Raw genomic sequence first — 13,494 nt, 5'->3', positions numbered from 1 at the left:
TTGTTGTGATGATGAAAGTACTGTGCTGTAACGTATTGTTGTGCTATGGAAAAGGCTGTCTCCTTGTAGCTATACCACAAAAGTTACTAATAAAACATGTTTTGATTTCCAGAAGAATTCAGAAAACTGTGCAGATATAAAACAGATACACTGCAAAAGCAACATTGTAAATTGTCACTCATTAGTAGCGTCGTGATAAAAATCGTGTAGCTGTCACATAAACTAACCTCTGTGTCATCTGGTATCTCTCAGAAAGCACTTTAAATCCGGAATGTATTTTCAAGTAAACCAAAATGTTGCATTAAAATCTCATTAGCAGTACTGGTAAATGTTCTAATCATGCAACTAACAAGCAAGAATGTACACACACAATTACACTGTGTCGTCTGTTCGCAATAACAATGCATTCGTAATTTCTGTTTAAATAATTTCTCTTGGTTCTTGGCTGGATATTTAACTTCAAACATTGTTGCATGGTAACAGTTTCTAAAGCATACTAGTAACGTGAAGTGAAACGTTTTATGGCAAAGACAAAGTTAAAAGGCAGATTATCTATCAATAAATGGTTTTACATGAGAAATGTGGTGTAAACCTTTACTCTTCCTAGTACGCAGAGTTTCAACTTCAACGCAATTATCATGTGGTATACGTCGGATTCTGTAAGGTCCATTGTAAACTAGAAAGAATTTGTGACTCAAGTGTTTCTTCTTATGTGACAATGAATGAGCTTTAATGAGAACTTTCTGACCAATATACAATTTCTTTGTATTTGCTTTACCGTGTAGTTTTCTCCTTTTGTCTGCTGCAGATTTTATATTTTTAAGAGCCAAATATATTATGTCTTTGTGTCGAAGTTTACGTGTATTTGGGAAAGGTACAAGCTCTCTGATTCTGTTCGGTGGTTCTTCATTCTTTAGTACAAGAGTGGGTGGTAAAGCAGTGGAATCATGAGGCATTTCATTCAGCACATTTTGAAATAAGTGTAAATATCTGTCCCAATGCTGATGCTTTCTGTGACAATAAAGTCTGCAAAGCTTATTGATTTCTTTCATAATCCGTTCAGACGGGTTACAATGTGGTGAGTACAATGAAATAAAAACAGGTTTGATTTTATGGTTGCGAAGCATGCGTGACCAAACAGCAGATCTGAATTGCGGTCCGTTATCTGAAATGACTTTAGCAACGTGGCCAACTTCACGTAAGAAATTTTTAACAAAGGCGTTGGATACAGATCGTCCAGTGGCTTTACGTAACGGAGTGAAAGAAACAAATTTTGAAGTAAGTTCAACAGCGACTAGAACGTACGAAAATCCATTGGATGTTCTGACAAGGGGTCCCAAGAGATCAACAGCAGCAAATTCTTTTAATTTAGAAGGAATGATAGGAAACAGCGGAGCACGATGTGAGATAGTAGATGGTTTCGCCTTTTGACAAAGTTTACAAATAGACAAGACTCTTCGAATTCGCTTTTCCATATTGTTAAAATAACAAGTCGTTCGAAGAATATGATAACATTTTCGTGGGCCAAAATGTGCGTAACTGAAATGAATGTACCAAATGAGCTTATTAACAAAATCGTCAGGAATGCAAAGTACCCATAGCTTGTCATCAACAGTGCAGCGTTTGAACAGTATGTTGTTTCTAACCAGATAATAATGCCGAATCTGTGTGTGTGTCCTTTCATGCCATTTGCTCTTGATGTCTTTCCAAATCGGATCTTTATCTTGTTCATGAGCAATGTCCTTTAAAGATGTGGTGATGAAGTTTTCAAAGGCGACTTTCTGAATGTAAAGAATACTGAAATTTTTCTCGAGGTTGCCTTCTTTGTTACTTTTCTCAAGCCCAGCCGGTGCGCGTGACAGTGCGTCCGCAACAATGTTCTCCTTGCCGGGAATGTAGACTATTGTGAAGCGGAATTCTTGCAGAAACAATGCCCAACGTTTTAACCTGTCATGATTTAATTTTGAAGACATAAGAAATTGTAATGCACGATGATCACTGTATACTTTTACGTGCTTACCAGAAAGAAAGAAACGGAATTTGTTAAATGCCCAAACGATAGCTAAAGCTTCTAATTCAGTAACGGAATAATTTTTTTCAGATTTTGTTAGCACTCGGCTAGCAAAAGCAATGGTTTTCTGAACGGTAGTGTCATTTTCTATGGCTTCTTGAAATAAATGGGCACCAAGACCGACTTTAGAAGAATCAGTGCTAAGGCAGAAATCTTGTGACAGATCTGGATGAGCTAAGATTGGCGCGTGAAGTAACGCTTCTTTCAAAGAATTGAATTCCAATTGTGCTTGTTCGTCCCAGTTCCAAATAGTATTTTTTCCAGTGAGAGAACAAAGTTTTGGTGTAACAAGAATTTGCATATTCAGAAAACGACGGTAAAAATTTACGAGACCTAGAAAACTGCGGACTTGTCTTTTTGTGGATGGAACTGGAATGGCTCTGATTGCTTCTAACTTTTCAGGATCCGGCTGAATCCCTTCAGAAGAAATAATATGTCCCAAAAACTTCACCTTTGTCCTACCGAATTCAGACTTTTCCAAGTTAACTGTAATTCCAGATTCTGCAAAAATACGTAACAAACTGTTGAGGATGCGATTATGTTGTTCCCATGAAGCTTCTGCTATCAGAATATCGTCCACATACAAGGTGATGTGACGTTTTAAGAACTCAGGTAATATGGAATTTAACCCACGAATGAATGCTGCCGAAGAAATGTTCAAACAAAAGGAAGTTTCCGAAACTGATAACAAACGCCGAAACAAAGGAAAGCTGTGTATTTTCTACATTCTGGATGAAGTTCGATCTGATAAAAGCTGGATCTGAGATCAATGGAAGACAACACTTTTACACCATTAAAATTTTGAAGAAGTTCTTCTAACGTTTGCGGCCTGTCTGTTTCAGGAATAATGATCGTATTGATTTGTCTCGAATCTAAGACAAGCCTGATCGATCCATTTTTCTTCTCAACAACATGTAATGGATTGTTGTATGAGCTTACTGCAGGCTCGATAATGCCCTCATCGAGCATAGATTTTATTTCTGTTCTAACACGGTCCCTATAATGTGCTGGAATTACATATGGTCTAACACAAAATTTAGTATGCTCACGAACACGAAATTGGTATTGAAATCCCTTGATTGTTCCTGTTTTATGAGTAAAACTGTGGAATGTGCTTGTAAAATCTCAAAAAGGTCCTGCCTATCAGTGTCATTACAATTCTCAATTGTTTGAATTTTATTCTGAATTAACTTATTCGTGTCAAATGCGCCGTCGATATCATCCCTGTCAGTACTTGCAGAGTGATTGTTAGTGTCTAGTTCCGTAGAAAATTCCGAACTGTTGTCTAACAGAACGTAAAGCCGATTAATTTCCTCATCATGGTTTGAGAGCCAATCTTCAAATTTCAAAGCTATTGACTTACCTTCTTTTTCTAAAGTTATTTCAGCATCGTGAAAGTTTAAGATTGCTTTGTATTCATTCAAAAAGTCTACTCCCAGTATAATTTCCGTCGACAATAATGGAACAATAAGGAAGTTCGTAGAGAAGCTGTGGCTTTGACAAAAGAATTCTAGGTTGGTTTGTTGGCGTACATCTACACTTTTTCCAAAGATTGCACCTTGTAATTTAATCTTACGTAACGGAAGTGTGGGGCAATCGTTCGATTTGTTGCATTTGCTAAAGGCTGTTTCACTGATTACTGAAATGGGACTGCCAGAGTCAAGTACTGCTGTAAATTTTACGTCATTTACTGTAATGCAAATCACAGGATATGCAACGTTGTTATGTTTTACGTCGTGTTCTTGGAGTAAGATGTCCCTAATATCTTCCATTTTTACGTAATTACTAGCTACGGCAGCTGCGTCGTTAGTGTCATAAGAACGTTTTGTGGCTGCCAGCGGTGTGAGTCATTGCCTATTGTCTCTTTGTTGGCGCGCGTCGTTATTGGGGTTTGGAGACCTAACTTCTACAAATTCACCGTGACGAGAGGGCCCTGCTCTGTTTGAATCCCGCCAGTTCTGATGCAATTCAGGTCTGTCGTTACGATCATATCGTCTGTCGTCATGTCGGTAGATTCCATAGTTTCTTTCTTGTCGGTCACATGGTGGAGAATTTCTCCCTGAATCGTAACTGCGCGCTGGTCCGTTGCGTCTAAAGTTATTCTGTCTCCCTTGATAGTATTTATTTTGGTTCCCATATTGTCTGTTTCTCTTATTGTCTCTGTGATAATCATTACCACGGAGAGGTGATCTTTCCCTGTAGTTATTACTACTCTGCCAACGGTTGTCATACGGGTGGTGTCTGTTTTGGTCACGATTTGTGTTGTGAGAATAGCCTTGTCGTGTCAAGTTATTACTTCTTTCATCGCGGAATTGCGACGGATGTGACCTGTAATCGTTGTGTTCCTGGTTTCGCGTTCCGCGATTGTCAGTGTCAATTTCTAATTCTTGTAACAGTCCCTGAAATGCTTCAATGTCGTCTTTGCAACGTCCTGCCAAAATAATATGTCGTAAATGTTCAGGCAGTTTGATTAAGCAAATGCGGATGAGTTCTGAGGGGCTGTATGGGTTTGAAAGATACTGATTCTTATGCAACATGTCTTCAAAATATTTCACAAGACTGGAGAATTCAGATTGTTCGAAATGTTTCATCATTATGATGCCATGTTTTACGCGGTCTTGTGTGGCTTGAGACCAATATGCTGAGAGGAAGGCATGGTAAAATTCTCCTTCACTGTGGCAATCGTGAATTACCGATCGCATTCTTACAGCTGGTTCATTCTCCAAGTAGCCACACATAAATTCTAATCTGTGCTCCAATGACCAGTTGGGAGGAAAACAATGAGAGAATTGATGGAGCCATGCTTGTGGATGAATGTCGTTGCCAGAATTCTTAAATGTTTTGAATTTACGTGTAGTAATGAACAGCTTATAGTCAAAATCATCATGTCGTCGAGTCGCATATCGGTCATTGTTAGGTCGTGTCGGCCGTTCCATCTCAAAATTCGGTGCACATTGCCAATTTCTTTCATAACTTCCGAAATGCCCTGTGTTATTATTTTGTGGCTGTTCCGTATTTCTGTGTCCCTCTTCCCGTATTGGGGCGCGAGTATCCTCTGAAATACGTAATTCTTGTATTAACTGTGTCAGCTGATCTTGTACTTCCCGGATTTCTCTTTGGTGTTGCGTATTAATCTGATTCAGATTTTGTTTGAATTTCCTAATTTGTTCGCACTCTTCAGTGTCAGTGAAGGCTACAGGTCTTGTGTCATTCAGATCATCATCTACCTTTGTAGATAAGTTAGTGACGTGATCCGAAAGTTCGGCTACTTTCTCCGATAGTGAACACATTTCCTCAGTGTGTTTTTCTGAACCAAGTTTCAGAATGTCCATTTGTGTTGAAATCGAATCTACTGTGTCCTTTAAGTTTTCCTGAGTTATTGCAAGTTGCGTAACCGAATCGGTAGATGCAACTGAGTCAATTTTAGCTTGCAAGGTGTTGTGATTTTCATGAAAAATAGTTTGCAGTTCTTTTATGGCTGCTTCATGATTCTGTAATGCATTTTCATGCCGCGAAAAAATAGGTTGGAAATGCTCACAAATTTGTGATTTTACGTCATTACAGACTTTTTGACATTTCGATTCAATGTTATGTAACTCACTAGTTAAATCTTCACGTGTTTGTTCAAGTGTGGTGTCTAACTTTTGAAGATTTTGTTCCATTGTGTCTAACTTTTTGAGATTTTGTTCCACTGTGTCTAACTGTTGCTGTGTTTGTCTCTGGTGTTGTTCCATTGTGTCTAACTTTTCAAGCTTTTGCTGTGTTTGTCTCTGATTTTGTTCAAGTGTTGTGTCTAACTTTTGTAGCTTTTGTCCCATTTGTTGCATTAACTGTAATAACAATGCACTGGTGTCTGAAACATGTTCCTCAGTGCTTTTCGGCAGTGAATTTGCACCGGCAACATTGACATTTTGACATGCAGAAAATGTGTCTTGACTTATTTGAGAAAACGGCGAGAACCCAAAACCTGAGTCTACAGTATTCGCAAAATTGTGTCCTGTCATTCCCGATTCCTGAGGCAAGCTGTTGCCGACCGATCGATCGATAATGCGTCCCTCTTCACTAATTGTTTCACTGTCCACGCCATTGTTTGCCGCCTGCTCCATTTCCCTATGAACAGTTACCAAATTACTACTTTGAACATTAGTTAATTCATTACTCGGTGGCGCTAACACACTGCTTTCATTTTCACTGTCATTTCTCAGTTTACTTTGGAGCCTAGTATTACGTTTTTCACACGCCATTATTGTCAAAGTATTTCACACGACAACACAGAAAAACACAATTTGAAGATCAAAAATAAGAGAACACATTAACATAGCACTGAAAATAATATCTAGTTAATTGCAAGCGCAGCTGCGAAATACTTGCTGCAAATCTACATGCATGCCACAACTGTTTTACTATACAACAATGAAAGACTGCAACTACAAAGGAAATTCTCTCTACAATTACGCGCTAGCAATAAACAAAATCTACACTAAATACACAAACTACAAGAAAAAAATCAGAAGATTCCAGTGAGGTATCCTAGGCTAAGGGTCGACATATGAAACGTCCCCTTTGAACAATTATACAAGACTGTGCTTAACCCGACACACACTATTTTTAGCGCAACGCAATCTGACTTTCAAAATTTCCTACTAAAGAATGGCCCTGACAAACATTAAACTATACCTTTCACAAATCACTTACCTCACAAAAATCTTCGCTGCTCAAGCTACTGCAATACAGCGAGCGCCACTACTGCCAGCTAAATAAAAGATTCAAACTACTGAAGGCACTAACTACTGATAGGGATAGTTAGCAAATGAAAGATATTAATAGAGAACAAACAATGTATTTACCTTAATATCATCATATGTCATAATATATATATCAGTTCATGAAAAATTACAAAACTCCGCCATCTCTCTCCCCACATCCACCACTGCTGGCGGCTCACCTCCAACTGCGCAACGCTACGCGCTGTTCGCATCCAGCTGCCGCTGCCCAACACTACAATGGCAGACAACAATGCAAACTAGCGACAGACTGCACACAGCACAGCCAGTGATTTTCATATTGAGCGCTACGTAACGTTGCCAATAAGAAAACATAAACAGCCTACTTACAAAGTCTTCATTTCAACTTTGCTGAGAATTGGTCTGTTGCTCAGAACGAAATTCAAAGTTACCACTGGCACACATCACAGGTATCAATATTCACGTGTTGCTCACTTCCTTGGAACATCACACTGTTTTGCTATTGTCAGTGACGATCTCATTCATGACAGTGCACATGATGCTACGCTGTCAGCGTGATAATTGATGACATAGTGCGGCGGCGCGGTTCTTTCCGTCCCTTTACGACGGACCTGCACCTACCTGTGAACATTGTCTCAACAGATCATCAGAAGGGAAGCCAAGTGAAACCTACTGTACTTCGACGTGAACCGGGCTGCAATTAAAGTCACTAATCTACGTTTCGGGAGAAACACGAAATGAAAGCTCGGAAATTTTGTCCTCAATTAATATAGTCTGAAACTTAGGTGAACAAGTATCACTGCCAAGCCTGTGCTAGTCTTAACACAGTCACACACAATCCCTTCCACTCACGTTAGCAAGTTTATGGTGTTGCATTTCCCGAAAACGTAATACGTACAAAAATACTGATTGTTTTGGATTGATAATGCTCGCCAAATATGAAGTCTGTCGGTACCAAAAGCAGTCACAGTTTTTAGCCACCGACCAGCTCAATACGCCACGCGGAATATGTGTCTTTTCTCGTTACAAAATTCACTTCAAAATTCCGAAATTTCTACACACACATCGGAATAATTATGCCGTCACTTTCCAACACTTTTGATGTATGAAACACTGGTAGATCCGGCAACTTATCATTTCCACCGTAACTACACTCCTGGAAATGGAAAAAAGAACACATTGACACCGGTGTGTCAGACCCACCATACTTGCTCCGGACACTGCGAGAGGGCTGTACAAGCAATGATCACACGCACGGCACAGCGGACACACCAGGAACCGCGGTGTTGGCCGTCGAATGGCGCTAGCTGCGCAGCATTTGTGCACCGCCGCCGTCAGTGTCAGCCAGTTTGCCGTGGCATACGGAGCTCCATCGCAGTCTTTAACACTGGTAGCATGCCGCGACAGCGTGGACGTGAACCGTATGTGCAGTTGACGGACTTTGAGCGAGGGCGTATAGTGGGCATGCGGGAGGCCGGGTGGACGTACCGCCGAATTGCTCAACACGTGGGGCGTGAGGTCTCCACAGTACATCGATGTTGTCGCCAGTGGTCGGCGGAAGGTGCACGTGCCCGTCGACCTGGGACCGGACCCCAGCGACGCACGGATGCACGCCAAGACCGTAGGATCCTACGCAGTGCCGTAGGGGACCGCACCGCCACTTCCCACCAAATTAGGGACACTGTTGCTCCTGGGGTATCGGCGAGGACCATTCGCAACCGTCTCCATGAAGCTGGGCTACGGTCCCGCACACCGTTAGGCCGTCTTCCGCTCACGCCCCAACATCGTGCAGCCCGCCTCCAGTGGTGTCGCGACAGGCGTGAATGGAGGGACGAATGGAGACGTGTCGTCTTCAGCGATGAGAGTCGCTTCTGCCTTGGTGCCAATGATGGTCGTATGCGTGTTTGGCGCCGTGCAGGTGAGCGCCACAATCAGGACTGCATACGACCGAGGCACACAGGGCCAACACCCGGCATCATGGTGTGGGGAGCGATCTCCTACACTGGCCGTACACCACTGGTGATCGTCGAGGGGACACTGAATAGTGCACGGTACATCCAAACCGTCATCGAACCCATCATTCTACCATTCCTAGACCGGCAAGGGAACTTGCTGTTCCAACAGGACAATGCACGTCCGCATGTATCCCGTGCCACCCAACGTGCTCTAGAAGGTGTAAGTCAACTACCCTGGCCAGCAAGATCTCCGGATCTGTCCCCCATTGAGCATGTTTGGGACCGGATGAAGCGTCGTCTCACGCGGTCTGCACGTCCAGCACGAACGATGGTCCAACTGAGGCGCCAGGTGGAAATGGCATGGCAAGCCTTTCCACAGGACTACATCCAGCATCTCTACGATCGTCTCCATGGGAGAATAGCAGCCTGCATTGCTGCGAAAGGTGGATATACACTGTACTAGTGCCGACATTGTGTATGCTCTGTTGCCTGTGTCTATGTGCCTGTGGTTCTGTCAGTGTGATCATGTGATGTATCTGACCCCAGGAATGTGTCAATAAAGTTTCCCCTTTCTGGGACAATGAATTCACGGTGTTCTTATTTCAATTTCCAGCAGTGTACTACCGCACACGTCCGATCTCTTTCATGGCTAGGCTTCCACTCTTCTCTAGAATACTCTAGGTCTTCTCTATCAGCAGAGAAAGGCGCGCGAAGAATACTGCTTTACCATTGGTCAACAGCCAATAGCAAAACAAACACTCTCCCGCGTCAGTCCGCGCTTTTCATGCATAACCCATCGCAAAATAGTAAACCTCACGACTGCACTTTTTACCGACGTAATTATGTAATATGCTGAAGTTTTGCTTATGCATAAAGTTATTTACTGTTGTTATTTATACCTGAATTAACTTTCCTTTCACCATAAACTTACTTTAAAAATCTATTCTACAAAAATCCCCTTTGTCCATATCCATACTTCTTCGAAATGTTCCCACACTATATCCCACTACATAACTTGTTAAACAATTATCTTCATATAAACCTTAAACCACACTCACACATCATTCATACTGCTAAAACACATTTATAACATTTTACATACACAAAAAGAAATAGTAACACTTTATGAAAATACTAGAAAAGTTTATGAAAATCATTCTATTACTTTAGTGCACTCTAGTGGGCGCAATCGAAACTAAAATCACAGTCCCGCCATCTAATATTGTCCTCTGTCGGCTGATACATAAACTACGTGCGCGTCTAGTCTCGCGTCACCATCTGTCACTATCCAACTCTGAGACACATCTCCAACTTAACCGCCTCCAAGGCAGGATCGTTATACGGCGCTACGCCTCAATAGCATTTAGAGGCCATGAATTTCTTAAATATGTGTATGTGACTGATGGTGCAGCATGACCGCTTTCAGCTTTAAGAGCTTGGTCAACACTGTAGTACAGGAATTAAGACAACAAAATGGATAATTTCAGTAACAGGTGTTGGAAAAAGTGCATGTGATGTGATGGGGTGAACATCTTGCAACAAGATTTAATCTCCAGCATGAGGCTGTTGATGCTATAAGAGATGCTGCTTGATTCGTACACCCCGTGTCAACATTAGTAACAAACATGAAACTCTGAATTCGACGTTGTTTTCGTCAGTGATGAGTCTCACATTAATTTTTTGCATTCGTAAATAAGTAGCCAGACAACTTCATCATCGATCCCTACATTCACAAAGTGTAACTGTTTGGTGTGCACAATCGCGAGCTGAAATAATTGGTCCACGGTTATTTGAAGAAAACGAACGGGCAGCTTCGGTGACTTCTGATAGTTATGTCCACAAGATTCAGGAGTTTTTCCTGCCAACACTCAACGAAACACGCGTGGAAGATGCATGGTTCCAGCCGGACTGTGTCATGGGACACACAGCATGTGCATCAATGACTGTTTTGCGATACCTCTTCCCGGGACATCTCATTTCCTTGTGGAGGAATCTCCACTCGCCACCATGATCGCCAGATTTAGCCCCCTACGACTGGCTATTTAAAATAATTTGTTTACAACGATCGCCCTAGGACCCTAGCCTCCTGGAGAACAACATTCCTGAAGCTGGCGCCAACTTATCCGTCGATATGCTGGGAAGAGTTGAACGAAACTTCCTATGATAGTTCAGTTAAAGCAGAGAATTGGCAATAATGGAAACCTTCTGCCTCATATCTTCTTGAGAACTCTGTAAATACAAAAGCTGGATGTTGTCCTTGGTGCTGTTCAAATAATTAAATACGCATCTGCGTTACTTTTATTTGAATGTATTTCTAAAAAGATCAAGTTGCTTTGCTCTACAATGTACAAACACTGAATGACAATCAATTGGTTGCAGAATTTCCAAACCTTCGCGAGTGATGCAAGCGCTGCCGAACCCTGGCGTCTCGAAAGACGACGAGGAGTACTTCATGCGCAATACTAAGCGTGGTTTGGCTCTCGTCTTCAACCATTATGAGTTCGAAGTCCGTGAGTACAAAGACGGCGAGTTGTACAGGCCGCCGAGAAGAGAAGGAACCAGCCGAGACAGAGACGAAGTCTTGAAGACTTTTAGCAAACTCGGCTTCAAAGTCATACCTCTCGACGATAAGCGTTGCAAGGAAATAATAGAAATACTGGCAAAAGGTAAGTAAACATCTTCAGAAACATCTTAAATATTTGTTGTTGTTGATGTTGTTGTGGTCTTAGTCCGCAGCTCGTGGTCGTGCGGTAGCGTTCTCGCTTCCCACGCCGGGTTCCCGGGTTCGATTCCCGGGTTCGATTCCCGGCGGGGTCAGGGATTTTCTCTGCCTCGTGATGACTGGGTGTTCTGTGCTGTCCTTAGGTTAGTTAGGTTTATGTAGTTCTAAGTTTTAGGGGACTGATGACCATAGATGTTAAGTCCCATAGTGCTCAGAGCCATTTGAACCATTTTGTTGTGGTCTTCAGTCCTGAGACTGGTTTGATGCAGCTCTCCATGCTACTCTATCCTGTGCAAGCTTCTTCATCTCCCAGTACCTACTGCAACCTACATCCTTCTGAATCTCCTTGGTGTATTCATCTCTTGGTCTCCCTCTACGATTTTTACCCTCCACGCTGCCCTCCAATGCTAAATTGGTGATCCCTTGATGCCTCAGAATATGTCCTACCAACCGGTCCCTTCTTTTTGTCAAGTTGTGCCACAAACTTCTCCTCTCCCCAATCCTATTCAATACCTCCTCATTAGTTACGTGATCTACCCATCTAATCTTCAGCATTCTTCTGTAGCACCACATTTCGAAAGCTTCTATTCTCTTCCTTTCCAAACTATTTATCGTCCATGCTTCACTTCCATACATGGCTACACTCCATACAAATACTTTCAGAAACGACTTCCTGACACTTAAATCTATACTCGATATTAACAAATTTCTCTTCTTTAGAAACGCTTTCCTTGCCATTGCCAGCCTACATTTTATATCCTCTCTACTTCTACCATCATCAATCGTTTTGCTCCCCAAATAGCAAAACTCCTTTACTACTTTAAGTGTCTCATTTCCTAATCTAATACCCTCAGCATCTCCCGACTTAATTTGACTACATTCCGTTATCCTCGTTTTGCTTTTGTTGATGTTCACCTTATACCCTCCTTTCAAGACGCTATCCATTCCATTCAACTGCTCTTCCAAGCCCTTTGCTGTCTCTGACAGAATTACAATGTCATTGGCGAACCTCAAGGTTTTTATTTCTTCTCCATGGATTTTAATATCTACTCCGAATTTTTCCTTTGTTTCCTTCACTTCTTGCTCAATATACAGATTGAATAACATCGGGGAGAGGCTACAACCCTGTCTCACTCCCTTCCCAACCACTGCTTCCCTTTCATGCCCCTCAACTCTTATAACTGCCATTTGGTTTCTGTACAAATTGTAAATAGCCTTTCGTTCCCTGTATTTTACCCGTGCCACCTTCAGAATCTGAAAGAGAGTATTCCAGTCAACATTGTCAAAAGCTTTCTCTAAGTCTACAAATGCTAGAAACGTAGGTTTGCCTTTCCTTAATCTAGCTTCCAAGATAAGTCGTAGGGTCAGTATTCCCTCATGTGTTCCAATATTTCTACGGAATCCAAACTGATCTTCCCCGAGGTCGGCTTCTACTAGTTTTTCCATTAGTCTGTAAAGAATTCGCGTTAGTATTTTGCAGCCGTGACTTATTAAACTGATAGTTCGGTAATTTTCACATCTGTCAACAGCTGCTTTCTTTGGGATTGGAATGATTATATTCTTCTTGAAGTCTGAGGGTATTTCGCCTGTCTTATACATCTTGCTCACCAGACGGTAGAGTTTTCTCAGGACTGGCTCTCCCAAGGCCGTCAGTAGTTCTAATGGAATGTTGTCTACTCCCGGGGCCTTGTTTCGACTCATGTCTTTCAGTGCTCTGTCAAACTCTTCACGCAGTATCGTATCTCCCATTTCATCTTCGTCTACATCGTCTTCCATTTCCATAATATTGTCCTTAAATACATCGTCCTGGTATAGACCCTCTATATACTCCTTTCCCCTTTCTGCTTTCCCTCCTTTGCTTAGAACTGGGTTTCCATCTGAGCTCTTGATATTCATACAAGTGGTTCTCTTTTCTCCAAAGGTCTCTTTAATTTTCCTGTAGGCAGTATCTATCTTACCCCTAGTGAGATAAGCCTCTACATCCTTACATTTGGCCTCTAG

At 41.9% G+C, this 13,494-nt stretch overlaps 1 protein-coding gene across 3 annotated transcripts in view; it reads left to right on the top strand.

Moving 5' to 3' along the window:
* Positions 1–13,494, top strand: part of LOC124551125 (caspase-1-like) — a 148,872-nt gene that overhangs the window by 86,637 nt on the left and 48,741 nt on the right. For 2 of the 3 annotated variants that reach the window (XM_047126088.1, XM_047126080.1), the window contains exon 3: positions 11,151–11,437. In XM_047126088.1, coding sequence (XP_046982044.1) covers positions 11,151–11,437 — 287 coding nt within the window. The remainder of the gene's footprint in view (positions 1–11,150; positions 11,438–13,494) is intronic. The other variant, XM_047126094.1, reaches the window with a different exon arrangement.

This window comes from Schistocerca americana, chromosome 1 (assembly GCF_021461395.2).
Source record: "Schistocerca americana isolate TAMUIC-IGC-003095 chromosome 1, iqSchAmer2.1, whole genome shotgun sequence".
Lineage (NCBI taxonomy): Eukaryota > Metazoa > Arthropoda > Insecta > Orthoptera > Acrididae > Schistocerca > Schistocerca americana.
The sequence above is the reverse complement of the archived record's forward strand: the minus strand, read 5'-3'. Positions and strand labels throughout refer to the sequence as shown.